General features: G+C 39.7%; 1 protein-coding gene across 2 annotated transcripts in view; it reads right to left on the bottom strand.

Annotated features, from left to right (window-relative positions):
* MET (MET proto-oncogene, receptor tyrosine kinase) overlaps nt 1-20,449 on the bottom strand; it is a 129,839-nt gene that overhangs the window by 45,353 nt on the left and 64,037 nt on the right. For both annotated transcript variants that reach the window (XM_060108712.1, XM_060108713.1), the window contains 3 exons: nt 13,426-13,617; nt 3,057-3,191; nt 1,875-2,048 (listed from right to left, as the gene is read on the bottom strand). In XM_060108712.1, coding sequence (XP_059964695.1) covers nt 1,875-2,048; nt 3,057-3,191; nt 13,426-13,617 — 501 coding nt within the window. The remainder of the gene's footprint in view (nt 1-1,874; nt 2,049-3,056; nt 3,192-13,425; nt 13,618-20,449) is intronic.

Raw genomic sequence — 20,449 nt, 5'->3', positions numbered from 1 at the left:
CAGTGAATTGTGCACGATGCAGTCCAACCTTTTAAAAATTTCCAGCTAGGGTGCTGGAGTTAGGGAAGGTGTGGGGTTGTGGGGGGGGGGGGGCGTGATTCAAACATTATGAGAGATTCTCTGGTTCTAGAAAATTCTAAAATATTTACTGTTTTTTAACCATTTTAATATAGCTTTCATTACTAATAAAAGGAGGTACATTAGTCAAAATTAAATGTTTCATTTGTACAAGTTCTTAACCTGCTCTTTATTTAAAACATCAGCTTGGCTGTTTTTAAAATGAAATTGTTGTGATTTAATTGCGCACACACACACACACACACACACACACACACACTCCCCATATCTCTTTCATGGAATAGCTGAATTCAGAGGTCTGTTGTCTCAAATTGCCACGGCTACGTGTTTTAAAACGTATAAAACTGCATGTGGTTTTAAAAGTATATTAAACACACAAAAAGTGCATAAATAATACAGTATAGATTTAAATTTGTTTTCTTAATATCTCCTAGTTTATTCTCTAGCTGATCAAGCTGAGTCTTAATAACTGTGTCACACCTAACATAAAATGATTTGGTTTAAAACACAGTCACCCGGTACAAATCTTTCCCCAAACCGTAACTAAATGAAAACAGCCATGCTCTTGGGGGTGGTTCCTGTTCTAACTCGTACACTTTGTTTACTTGGGCTTGAAACAGGCGACCAACCAAGACCTTTAACTTGAATCTTTCACAGGAACTACTTAGTACTAAGTCCAACTGTTCCACATGTAGGCAGAGAAAATATACACTGGTTCCTCACCAGGGAAGTAGCTTCAAGCAAAATGTGTTTGGATCAAGAAAAAAATTAAAAAAAATTGCCATGGAGATTTTCATAGTGCCAAACACATGCTTAAGTAAATAAGGCAACAGAGAGAGAGTGTGGCTACAACGTCATGGCTGAAGTCCACTTCTAGAAGTTCAGCTCTCTAAGAGCAGGAGGCACTTCTGTCTTGTCTGGGACTGTATCTCCCCATTGTCTAGAAGAGTGCCAGCTGTGTGGTATGCACTCAGTAAATGTTTTTGGAATGGATTAAATAATGAATTGGCTTACAGAGTATAGAGGTTAGTGTAGTCACCAGCTGTGCTTTTACTTCTCTTCCAGGAACTTTGAGAGAAGGCACACAGTCACCCATTTGTCCACCATCCACTTGCTTCCCACCTTGCCCTGAGAGGTAACCTCTAGACTCATCAGTGATGAAACAGCCACCATCTATGTGTCAGACAGAACGAAACCTCCTGTTTTGCCTGCTCCAGCATGGCTGGGATCTCTAGCTTGCACGGTCCAGGTTAGGGTTCTAGATTATGCCATGAGTGGATCCCCGTGTGTGATGAAGGCTCATGCATGGGTACCTGGTAGATAAAGCAGCTGGTGAGGAATCAGAGAATGGGCAGGCCAGAAGGGAACAGGTCCCAGTGTGAGGAAATGGAGAGCAGTATTGCTCTCTAGCCACCACTCTTTTATTCACATAGCACTAAGGGAGAGCAACTGCCCAAGGAGAGTGTGAAGCAAGCACTTCAAGAGCAGGGCCTAGGGGCATGTGCCCAAACACCACCCTAAAGGAAAAACCTCGGGGGTAGGATTTCCCTGGTGGTCCAGTTGTTAAGACTCTGTGCTTCCAATGCAGGGGGTGTGGGTTTGCTCCGTGGTCAGGGAACTAATATCCCACGTGCCACGTGCTGCGGCCAGAAAAAAAAGAAAAAGAAAAACGTGGAGGGAGACAGTGCTTGGGCTGATGCCTCACACCTAAATGAATACATTAATTTTTGAATTTTTCCATCAGTGGGATTTATGATTTCCAAAAAACACACATGACAGCTGACAGAGACTTCTACCTTGTAGATTGTAGGCAGACAGGTCTCTTGAGTCCATGTTCCACCAGGGCATTCCTCCAGTCGCACACATTTATCATGGCACCAGCCACACTGCACAAAGGAAGGGGCGGAGAGGCACTGACTGCAGGACTGGAAATGTTCACAGCCCAAGCCATTCAGCGGGATCTTGGTGATCTGTGAAGACAAGTGATGGAAAGAGCTTCCAGAGGGGTTTTTTGTTTGCTTGTTAATAAAAACTAAGTACATCGAAGATACATATAAATATAATTTTACAGAGTCTGACAGGGATAGCACCTATGTGTGCAATCATGTAATAATGCTCATGTGATTAAAATAAAAAAACCAAATTTCTTTCTTCCTTCCACTGTTGGCGCATATGTGATAAAAGTTACCATTACTGTCCAGTGAACATAAGCATTACCATGCAATGTTAGAGGTTCTATTTATTGGGACATTTTGCTCTGTCTGAGATGATTTTATTTTTATTATTTTATTAAAAAATTTTTATTGGCGTATAGTTGACTTACAATGTTGTGTTAGTTTCTGCTGTAAAGTGAATCAGTTATACATACATATATATCCACACTTTTTTTGATTCTTTTCCCATATAGGTCATTACAGAGTATTGAGTAGAGTTCCCATGCTATATAGTAGGTCTTTATTTTCTATTTTATATATAGTAGTGTGTATATGTCAATCCCAATCTCCCAATTTATCCCTCAAGAGAGTATAAATTAAGCTGCTGGAAAACACACTTGAGCCCCCGGGAAATTCTAAGTAAGTTTACATATCATTCTGGCATCAAAATGCACCTCCTCTCAGAGAAAAGGGATTACTGGCCAGCGTCAGATTCCAAGGTACACCTCAGGGTTTATCTGCCTGCACTAGAGTTCTGCCCTTAGGACTGTAATTCTCATTCTGCGTGTTTGTTTTTCTCATTGAGAAATACAGGACAAAAGAAGAAGTTCACATCATGAAGAGGACCTAACATAGGTCCAATCTTCCCTGAGTAAAAATTTAACTTGATTTCAGAAGATCTCTGGAATACTCAGGAAAGAACCTGATAGAAGAGAGGTGAATCCAGACGAAGAGAAAAGTTAAAAAGGACCAGATGACACTGGCTGTAAATATCCACTGAGGAGGAACCACATTTATGGAACCTCCTTGGGGAACAGGGCTTACCTTCTTCCCAGTGACAACGAGTGTATAGCCATTTTGGTTTAGCGGGTGCTCCACAATTGCTTCTGGAGACACAGGGTGGGAATCCAGGCGAAAATTCACGTGTGGGGTTAATGATCCTGATCGAGAAACCACAACCTGAGAAACAAATCAGAAAGCACCCTTAGTCTAACAAGCTCAGTTTAAATATACTGTCAGGGGAAAATGTGGACGATAATGGTAATACCAGATTAGACGAGCTCATGGGTGTTTGAACTATAGGCCCAACAGTTTATCTCACTGTAAATCAATACGACATCTTCTAATCTCCTGCCTTGAAGACAGTTCATCTGCACCCCCAAGACAGAGTTTTGCCTGTTATCTTTTAATGATTTCTAGGGAAGGAGATCTTCCAGTCAATCAGCCAGCACATGCAGACAAACCCTCACGATTGTATTGGGAACTGGAGGAACCAAAACTCTGCCTAGCACAGAAGACCTCCCTTATGCTACAAGGATTCTGGATTATTTTTTAATGTTTTCTCCTGACCCACCCCACTGAGCAGCTTCCCTTGATGTAATGGAAAGGGTAGTGAATGGGAAGTCTGGAGAACTGGATTTGGTTCCAGCTTTGCTACTCTTAAGCCATATGTATAGATCTTTTGAGATCAAAATAGGCCCTCAGCTAACTTTGAAAGGGTGTGCTGTCATTTCTTACAGACCATTGTCCCAGCATACTTTTTTACTTTGATTATAACTAAAGTTCTGCTTCTTGGCCTGGTGTTACAATAAGGCCTGATGGTTTTAACAATGCCTTGGAAATGAGGTTTGATGATTGGTGTGATTCTTGCTGTTAGGTATTTCTAATTTGGGATGGTTCTCAGCTATATAGTTTCCATCTGCCCCATTGCTAGAACCCAGTAATAATGAAGTCCAGGTATAAAATCAGATGACTATCTGAGATGAACACTCAGACTACAGGAGAGTTTAGGAGCACTCAGAGGGACTCTCATTCTTAAATAGGGCATAAGGTTGTATCTACAGGAGGGTACAGGAGGCTGAGCATAGCTCTGGGCTTGAAATTGAGTTTGTGAAATTGCCTGACATCCAAATACCCTTTTACATTTCACTGAAAGTGCGTTTATTTGCCATGTGTTTGAAATCATGGGACAAATGTGGGCAGCTGTGAGATTAGGATTAAATAATAAATAACTACTCCATCTACCTCAGCTTTCTTATCCATAAAATGGGAATGAACTGCTTAGTACTCTAACAAACACACAACATACAAATGTTTTGGGGAACCAGTAGTAAATTTTTTCTTCAGTATAATAAAGGAGTCAAGTTGCCTGAAACAATTTGGGAAGATTCCCAAAGTCCCTAATTTGCTCCCAGAGAGTGGACTGTTGAGAGAGAAACCAACCACGCTCACACACAGCTATAAAAATTAAACATCATGACATTCTTTTTCTAATATTTGTTCTATCCCAAACACTCAACACTTTCAAAACAACTCCATTAAGCAGGGTGGCTATATTTGCACAGAAGTTAAGTGATGGATCGAAGGTCATTTGGTCAGAATGGGAAAGGATGGAAACTACTGTTATTCCTAAATTTAGGGCCAAATAGTTATTTGTGACTTTTGTAAGGGAAGTAAAAAGAAGTTCAATTACCAGTCCTACCTCCCTTTGGGTGCTGGTTACAAGCAGACTATCAGAAAACCAAAGTTCTATCCCAAATTATCCAGATTTCAGTTAACCAATTTTTCTATCTTGATGTACTTCTGGTTCTCACCACCTCTTGTTTTTCCTACTCCTCACGCCTCCCTGCCCCCCCAATTTTTTCATATTTCCCTGATTGTTGTCAATCACTTCAAACTGAAAAGGTGAAAAAAATTTTCATTTTCTCACACACAAGTAAAAACCAAAACAATACACCAGCCTCTCTTAATAACCTGACTGTTCTCTGCCTCATTCTGTGCTTTCTACTTCACTGGAGATCATTCATCCCTCTGAACCTGCCTATAGGTATTTGCGTTTTGTTTCTCTCTTATACCTTCCATTCTATTCAGACCTGCTACATAACAGTCACCTCCTACTACTGTTTTGTCTCCTATCTTCTTGCTCTCTTTAATATCATTTCCCCTATCTATAATAAGCAATCCCTGCTTAATTAATAGGTCATCATCTTTGACTTTATCAACTATCTTAAGCCTATCCAAATATTCATTTCCCAGAAAGGATTAACATTACTCTTTTCATAAAGAAGCTCTTTGCACCTCTGGAACTTGGATAGATTGATTTGGTGCATTACCAGTTAAGACTTTTTGTCTGAAGAACACCATATATGATGGTAACTGAGCCAGGCATTGTGCTAAGTGCTTTAACTGGGTATTTTATTTACTCCTCACAATAATCCTACAGGGTAGGTACTATTGTTTTCCATAAAGAAAAGATGACAGAGAATCTCAGCTAGAAAGTACAAGAGTCAGGTTTCCAAGGAGCTTTATCTCATGCCAGAATCTGTTTGCTTGACCTCTTTTTAAACACTCAACCGATCTACTCTTGGAGCACCAGAGTAAATACCAATAAAAAACTTCAACTCTGAGCTCCCAAGAGCCACTTATGAGTCAAAGCATTAAAACAAATTTCACAATATATTTGTCTTGCCAAATACTCCTTGTTTCTGGAGTATTTGTAATCTTGGCTGCACAAGTTAAGTGTGCCTAAGGAGAAAGACTCCACATCTAAATAGTTTTTGATGGCACAGAGGAAATGTTATTAGTACAGCTGGCAAGCTCAACTTTTGATCATGAGCTAGGATAAGTGTGGCTTGTTATAGAAAAAGGAATGAACCAGAGAAGACAGAAAGGCTGTGTGGAAAGTGAGACGACTGCTTGGAGTTTCAAGCAGAGGTCATATCACAGATGCAAATACAGTTTTAGTTGATCATTAGCCCTTTCTCTGGAGGGATACCTATTGCTATTGTTTCTATCATTAATTCCTCACTTTCTCTTATTGCCAGAATTCTAAATGATTGGGTAACCACTTTAACTCTCAAAATACTCCTGAAGCAATGTCTGCAAGAAGTTAGGAGTTCCTTTTGGTTGTCATGGAGATATTTCTAAGGACAGAATAGAATCCAGCATTTAAATTTAATTCTTACGATAAATCACATGGCAGTCTTAGGACAATGAGTAAGAAATAGAAGACTGGCAACTATCTTTTGAGTTTCTACCGTGCTGACAACTAATCTTTAGTGTTTCGTTCTCAAAACCGTTTTCTTTAATGCTCTTGAAAATACAAGACTAGGGTGAGGGAGTAGGGAGGAATCTGAATTTACTTGACTGCGGTGGCTATGATCTCAAATTACCTGGGGGAGGACAGGGGAAGAAATATATGTAAATATATATGTAAATATATATATATAAAATATATGTAAAAATAAAATAAATAAAATAAAATAAAACCTTGTGGCTAGGGCCATAAATTCATGACCCTGAACAAAGTAATTCTATGTAATATATCTATAAATACATAAAGGCCAGACCTCTTCACCCCACACACAGAGTTCTATTTTTTTTTTTTTTTGCGGTACACGGGCCTCTCACTGTTGTGGCCTCTCCTGTTGCGAAGCACAGGCTCCAGACGCGCAGGATCAGCGGCCATGGCTCATGGGCCCAGTCGCTCCGCGGCATGTGGGATCTTCCCGGACCGGGGCACGAACCCGTGTCCCCTGCATCGGCAGGCGGACTCTCCACCACTGCGTCACCAGGGAAGCCCCAGAGTTCTACTTTCGATTAAACTGTTTTAGAATTTAATTTTCTTTAAGAAGGATGAATACAATTTAACATGAGATATTATTTCTCACATAATGTGAGATACGTGGTTTTTCTCCTCATTTTTTTAAAGTAGACAATTCAGTGGTTTTTAGCATATTCACAGATTTGTGCAACCATCTTCACAACTAATTTTGGAATATTTTCATTACCTCAGAAACCCCACACGCCTTAGCCATCATCCACCCTAGCCCGTCATACCCTCCAGTTCCTGGCAACCACTAATCTACTTTATATCTCCGCAGATTTTCCTATTCTGGACATTTCATGTAAATGGAATCCTACAATATGTGGTCTTTTGTAACTGGTTTCTTTCACTTAATGTTCTCAAGGTTCATCCATGTTGGAGTATGTATCAGTACTTCATTCCTTTTTATTGCCAAATAATATTCCTTTGTATGAATATACTATATTTTATTCATCCATTTATCAGTTGATGGACATTTGGGTTGTTTCTACTTTTTGGCTATTGTGAATAATGCTGCTAGGAACATCCAAGTCTAACTTTTGGTGAGAATATATATTTGCACTTCTGTTGGGTATATACCTAGGAGTGGAATTGTTGGGTCTTACGGTAACTCTATATTTAACCTTTTGAGGAACTGCCAGACCATTTTCCATATGGGATGCATAATTCTACGTTCCCACCAGCAATGTATGAGTGTTCCAATTTCTTCACATCCTTATTGACATTTGTTATTTTCCATTTTCTTGATTATAGCCATCCTAGTAGGTGTGAAGTGGTACTTCATTGTGGTTGGTTTGTATTTATCTGCAAAATGTTTCCTTAAATTAAGTAAAAGACCAGTTTACTTCTGAAGGTTCACAGGCTTCCATCCATTCCTCCTGCCTGAGACTGATACTTGGGTATCACCTGCTCAGCCTCCCAACCAGTTCTCTGAAGAACATACCTCATGGTCAGACAGGACTTTTGTAAAACAGAGATCTAGAGAGGCTGGAGGTGGGGGAGGGGTAGAAGAAACAAAAATGGATTCTCACTAGGAGAAGCAGAGTGGGAGATGCAGCACATTCCCCAGTGAATTGAGAGAGAAAAAAAATGTAAGTGAAGGAGATGACACCATTAATAAACAAACTGGGTTATAACTGGATGTGAACTTACAGATCCAGGAAATGAGTCTGCTTTCTCTCTAGTTTCTAGTACAGATCTGGCACATAGTAGGTCCAAAAGGCATATCTATTCCTTAAACATATGAATAGATTGAAATAAGAAGACTACTTAAGCCTTGATGAAGGGATGGGCTTTTAATGCTCCAGACATTTAGATAACCTTCAAGAGTTTGGTTTGCATTTTCAAGGTATGGCTTCTGATGCCTTTTGCAATGGACTGAATGTTTGTGTCCACCCCCCGCCCCAAGTTCATATGTTGAAATCCCAATCCCCAGTGTGATGGTGTGAAGAGATGAGGCCTTTGGATGCTGCTTAGGTCATGAGGGTGAAGCTCTCATGAATGAGATAAGTGCCCTATAAATGGGACTCCAGAGAGTTCTCATGCCCTCTTTCCACCATGTGAGGACACAGTGAGAAGATGGCAATCTGTGGACCAGGAAGCAGGCCCTCACTAGACTCCAGATCTGCTGGCACCTTGATCTTGGAATTCGCAGCCTCCAGAACTGTAAGAAATAAATGTTTGGTTTTTTAAGCCACCTAGTCTATTGTAATTTGTTACAACAGCCCGAACTGACTAAAACACCAGCTATAGGTTTATATCTTAAGTATGTGAGAGAAATTGGTATTTGTTTAGAAAGAAATCAGATATAAAGAGTTTTGTTTCAACCAAGGTAAACATCTAATTTTCTGGAATTAAAAAAATGAAACATAAGAAGTGGAAATTGCTGATTGGTGCTGACAACTCAAAATTAGAAGTAGTAAGACAAAGTACCAGGTGGCAAAAGTTGAATTAAATGAAACTTTGCTCTGTTATTTCACTCTTTTTGGTAAGTGGGCACAAGAGCTTCTATATCAACCAGACACTACAAAGGCCAGGGTATGTACAAAAAGTAAAACAATTTTTTTAATGATTGTAATACCGATGTGTATGTGTGTTTCAACTTTTTGAAATGAGTCAAAGTGAGTCAAAATGAGTCAATACCAAACTGAGAACTTTGTAAAAAATTTCAAGCATCTAAAAACCAAATAAGCTAGTAAATTTGTAAAAATTTAAAAAAATCCAATACTTTCAAACCAGTATTCCAAATACAATGGTTGTAGGATTTGCCAATCTATATATAGAGTATATCTGTCTGAATTTTGAAAAAACTACTGATAAATATATTTCCTGTTTTAAAATGTCTCTCCACTTTTTCAAATAAGCACCCGAACAAGAAATTCCAGTTACTCCCTGCTACCAAAAAAACCAAAACAAACAAAAGGTTAGCACTTTCCCATGGTTTCAAATATGTATGGTGTTTGAAATTTCTATGCTATAACAGTTTATAAGATATATATATTTCAAGACCATGCATTAATTCATTTTAGGAGACTATATATGAGCTGGGCTTAATTTTTTGTTATGGACATAACTCTGAAATCATTATTTACAATAGGTTCTTTTTCTCCCAAAAGAAATTTCAGAACCCATGAAGTATATTTTCCTCTAAAGAAATATAGCAAAGCTACCACTCTTTAGATATGTAACTAAATCAATGATGTACACCTTAAAAAAAGGCAGATGATATTTTTATCTGAGCATTTTATAAAGGAGACGGGTAAGTTAGCAATCAAGTTCAAGCTTTGTTTGGCTGTGTCTCTGCAGGCTGCTCACAGCATTGATGAGTTGATGATCTGTGTCTATATAGTCTAAAATAGCAGTAATCCCAAATGAAATGTATGCTGCAGGCTTCGAGCACAAAGCACTGACATGCCATGATGGCAGCACAGGAGCTGAAGAAATTTAGAGACAGGAGGTCAATAGATGAATCGATTCTTCTTACTAGAAGTGAGTAATTATTGTCAAGTTCACTGATTACTAACATAATCCTTTAAGTAATGGTCATAAGTAATGATCATGAGCTAACGATGTCTTTTTAGGCGGTCCCTACCTCTTGAAGTTTCTTGCTTAAGACCAACTAGTCCAGTTAAGAGGCACAAGAGAAAAGGGGTTATCGGTGGTAACAGCATCAAGGAACTGGGGAGAGGAGAAAGGGTGATGGGAGAAGAGCAAGGATAATGCCAAAGAACCTAATGAAATCTGTGACAGTGCTCAGGCAGTGGCCACTGTATATAGACAAGGTAGCTGCCCAGTGAATGTGGAGCTGAACTTTCAACAAGTCTTGAAAGTGCCTCCCCACTCCCACCCCACCCCCATCCACTTGCTCTCCCCGGCCTGACAGTCATGCACAAATATTTTAATAACGATGCTTGCATCTAGAGATTAAAGGCCTTATATAAGTGCTGTAAAAAAAAATCAAGCAAGCATTGTTTTTGGATGTAGATTAGATGAGGAGCTCAGAAGGGGAGATGTGGGCAATCCCTGTGATTAGTCCTGTGATCTTCATGAGTATCCTGCTTCCCTCTCCCATGTAGCCCTGCACACTGTGCTCATGTTCCCCAGCCTTGTTCTTTTCTACATCTGCTCTGCCTCCAAAATTCATAAGAAGGCGTGTTCTTACTGTTTACTTATACTATCTCAAACATTGCTTATCATATTATTTTACTTCAGAGCATCCCAGAGTGATCACCCAAATAAAAACTGTTTTTGAAATCTACATCTACACTGACATAGCTCTACAGATAGACTTGAATGTATGTACACATTAGTATATTTAGACATAGCTGCACCTGTGTAAGTTACACGTTTAAATGTTAAAAACATGTCAAAAATGTCTTCTCTTCCATACGTATAATATTGTTAGCTAAACAATATAATTCTTTCTAATCAAATAACCACTGTGAAATACCTGATTCACTTTGCACCCGACAGCTGGGGCTGAAGCTTGTATTCCCAGCCAGAGTTGAACATAAGCACAATAGGAAAGGCAGAAACAGCTGCAAACTCTTGGGAGAAAACATTTGCAAAGCAACTTTGCCTTTAGGCTTCAGGGTAGGAAGGAAGTAAAATCATTTTTCTATTCCTTTTCATGTATGGCAGCTGTCTTTGGGAAAATTATGTCCCTTCTATATTGTAACAGAAACTTCATAGTATTATTAAAACACGGGTTGTAGAAACTTAGGCTTGGCCCCAGATTCAGCACTTCAGTGCAGTCAAAACATTTACAGAACTTGGTAGGTTACTGCTTGGATAGATTAAGCTGGATGGTCCCCAAATTTCTGCTGCACTCCTGACTCCGCCTCCACATTATTTGCTGTAAACAAACTGGATTTCAGTGATGTTGATTCTTTAAATGGTTTAGGTTTATTTACATAAAATTTTACTAAATGGAATTCTTCTGGGCAAGTGTCAGAGAAATAGATCCTCTCTCTGTGGGTCTCAGTAGCCCTGTGTTTTTTATGTCTTTGTTTTCTCTACTCTTCGTGTCAGATACATGTTTTTATTTCCCCTACTGAAATTTTAGTTCCTCAGAGGCAGGTTCTGTGTCACTGCTTCCTTAGCTGCACTTACTTGCCTAGTAAAGCAAAGTTAGTACGTTCTTGATACATATTTGATGAATTAAGAGCCACCTGGTTTAAAAAAAAATCAAGGATAGCAGTGCTTTTCATAAAATAAATATCTACTTATATACTTATTTTCATCTTTGGTGTTATGGATGCAAAGGTGTACTATGGCTTCTTTTATGAAAATGCTGGGAGACAAGAATAAAACATTTGTTACATTTTTAATAGAAATGTTAAAGCATTTCTATTATAATGAGACTGATGTATATAACATATCACTTGGGTTGTGAAATCTGTCACACAGTAGAATTTACTTAGCTATTAAAGCAATCTATCTAAAAATGGAATTTTATTAGAACTTTAGAATCTGGAAATAGGCCAGGAACCTTATGATGTGAAAAAGCGTCAGACCTAAAGTGACTGTAGAAAGCTTATTAATATGGAACTGGATTGGTGAGGTATTAGACAATTAAGAAAAAAAGAAAAGCAGAAAAAAGATAAAGGGAAGCAAATCAACATAGTAAACACAATAGGAATTCAATAGATGAATTCAGTCATCCTCCTTCAGATTTTTCTTGGAATTCTACAGAACAACATCAATGTAAACTAAAAACACATATAAATACTACATAACAAACCCATTTTACAAGGATAATAGATATGATCATATTTCAAATATGTTAGAGTGCTTGCCTGTGTGGGAGGAGACTGGGCATCTCTCCTTCACATTTTGAGGAGTTAACGACAGCACTGAATGCTCTGAAGTGGGTGAATAAGAACACTGGGCTGGCGGGGGGTGGTGGGAGAAAAAGTGTAGTTAATTGTGAAGCAATGGGAGGAGGGGAGACCAAGTGTGGGATTATTTAGATAGCAGGACCTACAATATATGATTCATTTTGAGGTGGGAAAGTTTTATTTACACGTTTCATGATTTTGAAAAAATTCCACCATGCCCACTAGTACAAGAAAAACATTTGATCAGTACCCAGACTGCTACAAAGACAGTGGTAACTTTTTAAAAATATATTTGTTAAAGAATACAGGTAGAGAATGTATAGATGGGCAAGTCTTAGGAAAACATCATCGTCCTCAATTCGTTTACTAACAGTCATTGCTGGACTGGGCTGTTAATTATGTCAGATGATTATGAAATAAACATTCTTCTTTAAAAGAAATTTCTAGTCTTTGAGGAAAGTCAACATTTCCATAGATACCATCGTCACTGTGTATTAACCAAGAATCTACTAATGAACTCATGTTGAAAGCACTACCAATAACTATTAAAGGAGTAAAACAGACCCAACATGAGAGCATTTTTATTTCTGCAAAGTTCTAGGGTTCTTGTATCTAGGGGACACGATAACTGCAAGTCTGAAATGTGAACTTTTATTGTATGGAAATACTGTTGCTATCCATTAAAGGCATTTCTTAACAAAATCCGGATCTTTTTTTCCCAGTGTTTGCACTTTTTTGTGTCTGACCCCATCATTTTGCAGAATCAGGAGAACTAGAGTTACAATGGGATTTTGATGATAACGTCCCTTCCTAACTCCTGCCAATATTTCTCAATGATGTGAATGTTTCTTCTCATGGAGACACACGGTTCACACAATAGCTCTCTTTTGATCCGTAGCTTCCCTTGAAATAGGAAAACATCGCCTGGAAGTGCTTTAATTGTTTCATTTTATTTTCCAATCATGTGATAGAAATCATGAATGGAAAAAAAAAAACCCAAACCATTCCAGGCAAGAAAATTAAAGCAACCACATTTAAACTGAAAGCTTTAAGAATTTAACAACGAAAAAAGGCCATACACTTCATAAAAAGTGGACCAAGCTTCATTGTTTTGCTTTCAGTCTATGCCTCTAGCTTCCACTGTGGTTTTCACTTACAGTATTTGCAAACACCTTACTGTAAAAAGAGAAGGAAATTAATTGCATAACACCGGATAAAACAGACACAGCCACTCTCAGAAAGTATGTACCTGCATGAATCGACCCTCTGACGTTCCAAGATTAGCGATGGTGAGGTCTCCTTTAATAAAGGTGGATATAGATGTTAAGAGGACTTGGTTGAACTGGCCCATGAATAAGTCAACGCGCTGCAAAGCTGTGGTAAACTCCGTTCGGTATTCGTCACTGCGCGCTTCGCAGCCTGATGAATTTCTCAAAAGTGTCTGGAATAAAATATGGTCATAGAATTAATGTGAGTCCAGATGTGAGCAAGCTATTAAGAAACTTTTTGGTGTGTCTTTTTAGAGCTTGGAGGGAATGGCAAGGATAATAGACAGTTTGCAAATAGACAAATAGTCCCAGAGAGGCAGAAACAATTCTAGTGACCTAAATGACTCTAGTATCAGTAGGTGCTGCTGTGTATATATAGACTCTAAAACTAGGGGCAAATCTTTCCCTCACAGTTTGTATCACGATTTGATATGTACGTACATAAAAATGGAACTTAGCTGGTGCTAGTAAAAGAAAAACAAAACTATGAACGTTTCAGGCCTGGACATGAAGGTAATGCTTCTAGCAGGCAAGTCCAATGAGATGAATATCAACTGGAATAATCATAAATGTCAGAATCACACTAGGACATTATATTTTAAAATGTGTTCCTTTGTGCATTTGTGCGCAGCGGGGTGGTGGGGATAATTCATGGGGAAGCAGCAGAGCAGACTCCAGACCTAGGTGCCTGCATCAAACCCTGGTCCTTAATGGTTACTCGTTGTATGTAATTTCTATAACCTCCCTCTGTTTGTGAATTTCATGTTATCTCTGTTACAGTTCCTCCATTTGTAAAATTGAGAGAATTACAGAAATGTACTTACCTTACAGAGCTGTTGTAAAGATTAAATGAGCTAGTTTACAGAAATCTCTTATATTAGAACCCAGCACAGAGAACATAGAGTATTTGTCCTCATTATGGTGAAAGGCTCAAAAAATGTAAAAGTTGTACATCAAATGCTTTGTTAACTAGCTAACTAAAAGGCAATTACCACCAAATCAGGTATTTATCTTTTAGCTTTAACTCTAAGTGAAAGGATTTAAAGAATATTGTTCACTAACACATGACAATTTAAGTACTATGGATCCTTCCCTTCACCTCGACACTTCAGTCTGCTGGTCTTCCTTCTACTACTTCTCAGATTGTAACATTTGTCTCCTTTGCAGGACCATCCATGCTTGCCTGTCAATGTTAGAGTTTCTCAAGGCTCCATCCTAGGGCTGCTCCTCTGCTCACTCACTCTTCATACTCCCCACCCAGGATATCTCAGTTTCACTCTATTTAGTTGACACTCACATTTGTACCTCCAGGCTAACTTGCTCCTCTGAGCTGACTGTGCATTTATCAAACTGCCTATGAAATCTGAACTCAGATGTCTCAAAGACCTCAGGCTCAACATGACCAAAGTAGAAACCACAATCTTCCCCCATGCCTGACCTTGTGATATAATGCACCCCAGCAAATGTCTCCACCACTTCTCCAGGTGCACAAGTCAGAAATCTAAGTGTCATCCGTCATTCCTCCCCATACACAGTTCATCACCAATTCCCATCAATTGCACTTTCTAAATATCTCCTGGGTCTCTACAGTTTTCTCTATCTCTACCACGGCAACCTTCATCGAAGGCACCTCCATCCTTTCCTGGACTATGACATTGGCTTCTTAACTGGACCTGCCCCGTCCAATCTCATCCAATCTCTTTCAAAGTCTATTCTCCACACTGCAGCCAAATTTTCTTTTTAAACCACAAATCTCATCATGTCACTCTGCTTAAAACACTGAACATTTCCCCACTGCTCTTCGGATCAAGGACAAAACTTTTAACATGCCCCATTGGACCCTGCATCATCTGGTTCCTGCTCAAATTCTCCAGACTCACCCTGCACTGCGTTCTTCCTTGCTCTCTATGCTCCAGTGAGCTGGCCTTCTCTTAGTTCTCTAAATAGCCACGTGTCCTCCATGACAGGGCCTCTGCACATGCTGTTCCCTCTGCCTGGAATGCTCCTTCCACCTCCATTCACCTTGTTAACTCCTATGCCTCCTTCAGATCTCAGCTTGTCATCAGTTCCTCAGAAGGCCTGCCCTGACCCCAATATCTAGGTCAAATGCTTCTATTATAGACTGTCATAATACCATTTACTATGTGAAATAGCACTCGTTATAGCTGCAACTACTATTCGCTTGTGTGATATAAGAGTGATGTGAGACTTCTCCCAAGTGGCTCCCTGTCTTTAGGGACCCTGCTTGTTTACCACTGTATTGCTAGTAGTAGATGAAATATCACACATAGTAGATGTTTAATAAATACTAATTGAATGAATGAACAAGTAAGTAAATCAGTTATGGGTAGATGGGGAATGAGTGTGAAGATATGAACCAATATTACTAAAGCTAGTTTTTTTTCAGGAATAGGGATAGTTTATGAGTTTATAAGGGACAAATGGACTGACTCACCCCAACTGTCCTGAAAAGATAATTGCAAATTGGTAACTTTGGGGCAGATAATGGGGGGCAAGAAGGTGTATAAAGAAGACAAAGTCTAACTTGAAGAAAGAGAGAAAAAGCTCAGTTTTACACATCTTTGTATGTAGCTACAAGTCCAGGAAAATGATTTGAAGATTAGAGATTTTCTATTATTGTCCTATTGTATTTGTAATAATCAGAAAGTTGTTAGAGCATATTTCAAACCAATTTCGTGCTTAAGAACAAACTGAAATAAAAAATTTAGTCACCCTTATGTAAAATAACCTTACTCCTTAATGTCAAATTTCTGTCACATAGAATGCAAAGTTCTTACATCTATTAACTTTTATGGTTAAATATCACCTAACATCCTGTTTTACATAGCAACAACTATTTTTTTATTTTAAATGGTGATAAGTTAGCAAACAGAGAGTCTCAGAGATGCTAAACCTATGACGTTTAATAAGATGTTGTAGTTCTAGACATTTTTTGATATATTTGTGAGTGCTATTTTACTATTTAATTAGAAACTTTTCTTCACTAAAGTGCTATAGATTGCTCTGAGGAGTAGCAGATAACCGAGATGTACTGTCAGTTCAATAGTTACCAATTAATTGGTAATTAAGTTTCCATTGGTGATCAATCATCCATTTTGCAGAGAGTGCTAGAACCAGGGAAGCTTCTTAAAGGAGCAAAGGACATTTTTAAATCAAAGGCCTTATGAAGTATTCCGTTATAGAGGTGGCTGCTCTTCAGAGTCAGCTTCTGTGATTTTGTTCATTTCTTGTTCTCACTTTTTTCCTATGTCTAGGTGGCATTCTGGGAACTTTAAAGCCTCAGACATGACTTGGGGTTCGGTGCGGTGGAGATATGATGGATTCATCAGGATACAAAACAATTGGCAAATTGTGGAGTAGAGTCTTAGGCTGTAAACTAGTAGCAGCCTACTATCAACAAGAGTCCAGGAATTGTCTCATTTATCTTTTATCCCCACTGTGTACGCTGACTAGCACACTGTAGGTATTTAACAACTGCCTGCTGAAAAATTAATGCATTTTCAAAGTAACCAGGGATAAAGCTCATTTGCCTACCCAGCTTGCTTTGTGGTCTGCCTTGCTGAATAGGGTGAGCTGGAGAACAGAGGTTTAGATGCATCTCAGAGTGTCTGCAAACCTGCAGGACCTCACTGATCTTTTCTAAATGAAGGGAGAGAAACAGGACCAGAACTTTAGCTTCTATGTGTCTGTTTTCTCACATGTAAGGCTTAATAAGTGTAGAACTCTGCATCAGAGTTAATGCATATTTATATTCCACACTTCAAGGCTTCTCCTTTAGGAAACAGTAAGGTCTCTAAATGGTACTTCCTCAAGGACTGAGAGGGATTCCTGTCCCCCACCCCGCCACAAACAAATTCCAAAGTATAGAAACACTGAACAATGTTGGAATAGGATGTACAGAACTCCTTGATCTTAAAAAATTGTGCAATGGAGCCAAAAACCAAACATCATGTCAGGGCCAAGTGGCATTCAAATTTCAGAAGCCAGGGGACCCCAACCTTTTTCTTTTTCATTTTCTCCACAGCTGAGATCTGCAGGAGAGGGGCACTAACTTCGAGGAAAACGTAACATTCCAGTGTTCACTGCAGGAGAGGGGGACTACTCCTTGTCTCTTCCTGCTGAGAATCCTGATAAACTCGACGCCTGGGGTCAGGGTGGCAGGAACTGGCTTACAGAGCTGCAGGCTGTCGTTATGCTTGAATAGTAGATCTTTAACTATTAGAGGGAGCTTTGGTTTAAAATCTCAGCATTGCAAACGTAAAGTATCCTGTAAATACTCCATCTGATTCACCATGTCCCTTACAGATAACTAGTTAATGTGTTTGTTGCTCGTTTGTGCAGGAAAGATGGGGTGACTCCTCATCACTTTACACACAGTTCCTGGTGTGATGTTAGAGTGGGATCCCGTCCAGCTGGAAGAACTACAGACCCACTGCCGAGGGTCTCCTTGCCACTCGTGCTTCTCTTAAAGCCAAAGGTCTCGTGTTTTGGGGTAAAAGTGAACATAGCTGGTGAAAAGCAGTTCTCTGGTACAACAGCTGCTTTGGGGCACTGCAGAAGAGCCTACAGAGAAAGTTTTCCCCCAGCACCAGTTGAGAAGCCAGACTAATGCTCTCTCTTTGGTAACAAAGGGAGGAAGAAGGAAGGAAGGAAGGGAGGGAGGGAGGAAATCAATCTTTACCCTGCACCTACACTGTGCCAGGCACTGAGCTGGGCATTTTCACGTACAAGCAGACTCACAGCAGCCCTGTGAGGTTTTATCACACTGAGTTTCAGGAGGAGACGCAGGGCAGCCAAAGGCGGCCACAGGTTCACACTGGAACAGGCATTCGAATTTAATTCTCTCTGACTCTCAAGCTCATAATTGCTTTTGCTACTGTTTACTATTCTGGGCAAAGTTCCGAGAGTTGTACAATTACAAAAATGGAAAGGGCCTTAGAGACCATCTTATTCCAGTCCCTCACTTTATGTATGAGAAACTGAAAGGTAGGGAAGTTGTAACTCTAAGAGAGTTGGAATCACTTAACGAAAGTTATCATTTAACACATAAACCCACAACGCTTCAAAGAAGGAAATGTATTGATAGATTTGCCCACCCCTGATTCCTTTTCTGAGAGAAAGGCTGGAATTAATCATTATTCTCTGGACCATGGCACAGAGATGACCACTAGCATTTTGGGCTGTTCTAGTTAGCATGGCTCTCAAATTTACCTCTTTGTCACCTATTTTGGTTAAAGAACATTACGGTGTTTCCATCCTGGTCACTTGAAATTTCAGCCATCACCAACTCCTCTTTCTCCAGCATCTCTCACATCCAAGCAGTTGCTAGGTCTCGCTCAACTCTGTCTGCAGTGTCTCTCCCGTGCAGCCCTCCAGTCACCCCTGCACGCCTGCCCCAGGATAGGTGTTCCTCACTGGCCTTCCTGTCTCCCATCTCATCTGCCTTGAATCAGTTACTTCCTTCTTCAAAATTTTAATTGCTTCCCAAAGGCCTGCAGGAAAAGTCCAGTCTCCTTAGTATGACATCCTAACCTGCCTTGATTAACACGCTTATTCTTTTTTCCACTAAGGCATTAAGATTTTCCATTAAGATGGTCAGGTGACCATCTAGGACACCATGGGAATCTCAGAGTGACTATCCTGACACAAGACCCATCCCATTTTTGGATTCTTGCATTTACTTTGGCAGCTGATGGCTCCCTCCCGCTGGCCACTGACACCCACTCCCTGCTCATGTAAACCCGAAGCCTGGCTCTCTCCTAAAGTCTCTCTTTACGATGTCTTTTGAATGACAGAAGTAATGTGTTTTGGGACTTCCCTGGTGGTGCAGTGGTTAAGAATCCGCCTGCCAATGAAGGGAACACGGTTCGATCCCCAGTCTGGGAAGATCCCACATGTCGCAGAGCAACTAAGCCAGTGCACCACAAATACTGAGCCTGTGCTCTAGATCCCGCAAGCCACAACTACTGAGCCTGTGTGCCACAACCACTGAAGCCTGTGCGCCTAGAGTCTGTGCTCTGCAACAAGAGAAGCCACCGCAATGAGAAGTCTGCACACTGCAACAAAGAGTAGCCCCCGCATGCTGCAACTAGAGAAAGCCTGTGCGGCAACTAAGACCCAACGCAGCTAAAAAAAAAAAAAGAAGTAATGTGTTTTATTGGATGGGGGAGGGGAAATAGTGACAAAGAATAAGAACAGTGGATAGTACAAGGGCACAGGAAGATACCACAGAGCTCAAGATATTTGAGTCAAGAGGGAAAAAGAAATAAGAAATAAAATCATCCAGTACAATATGCTGTTTAGGCATATACACATGTGTAGCACAAGTAAAGGCAAGGGAAAGATGAGCAAATAATTCACAATTGCCGTTTACCCACTTTTCTGGGGCAGGAGGGTAGGAATAAGACTGGGTGGGACACATAGGGCCTTCAAAGGCATTGGTAATTATTCTTTTTTCAGCTTCATGGTAGAGAATCAGTATTTATTTTTCATACACACTCACAACACATACATGTATACAGTACATTATTCTTTTGTATATATTACTATATCATTATAAAAATAAATTTTAAAAGAAAACAGTGAATAAATGGGAGGTAAGAAAGTGAAGAGAGCCAATTAACTACTCTCTCCACCCCAACTTTTTTTTTTTTTTAACATCTTTATTGGAGTATAATTGCTTTACAGTGGTGTATTAGATTCTGCTTTATAACAAAGTGAATCAGTTATACATATGCATATGTCCCCATATCTCTTCCCTCTTGCGTCTCCCTCCCTCCCCCCACTCTATGTGGTCACAAAGCACCGAGCTGATCTCCCTGTGCTATGCGGCTGCTTCCAACTAGCTATTTTACGTTTGGTAGTGTATATATGTCCATGCCACTCTCACTTTGTCCCAGCTTACTCTTTCCCCTCCCTGTATCCTCAAGTCCATTCTCTAGTAGGTCTCTGTCTTTATGTCCGTCTTGCCCCTAGGTTCTTCAT

This window comes from Mesoplodon densirostris, chromosome 9 (assembly GCF_025265405.1).
Source record: "Mesoplodon densirostris isolate mMesDen1 chromosome 9, mMesDen1 primary haplotype, whole genome shotgun sequence".
NCBI lineage: Eukaryota > Metazoa > Chordata > Mammalia > Artiodactyla > Ziphiidae > Mesoplodon > Mesoplodon densirostris.
Note: the sequence above shows the minus strand (reverse complement) of the source record. Positions and strands in the feature narration are given on the sequence as shown.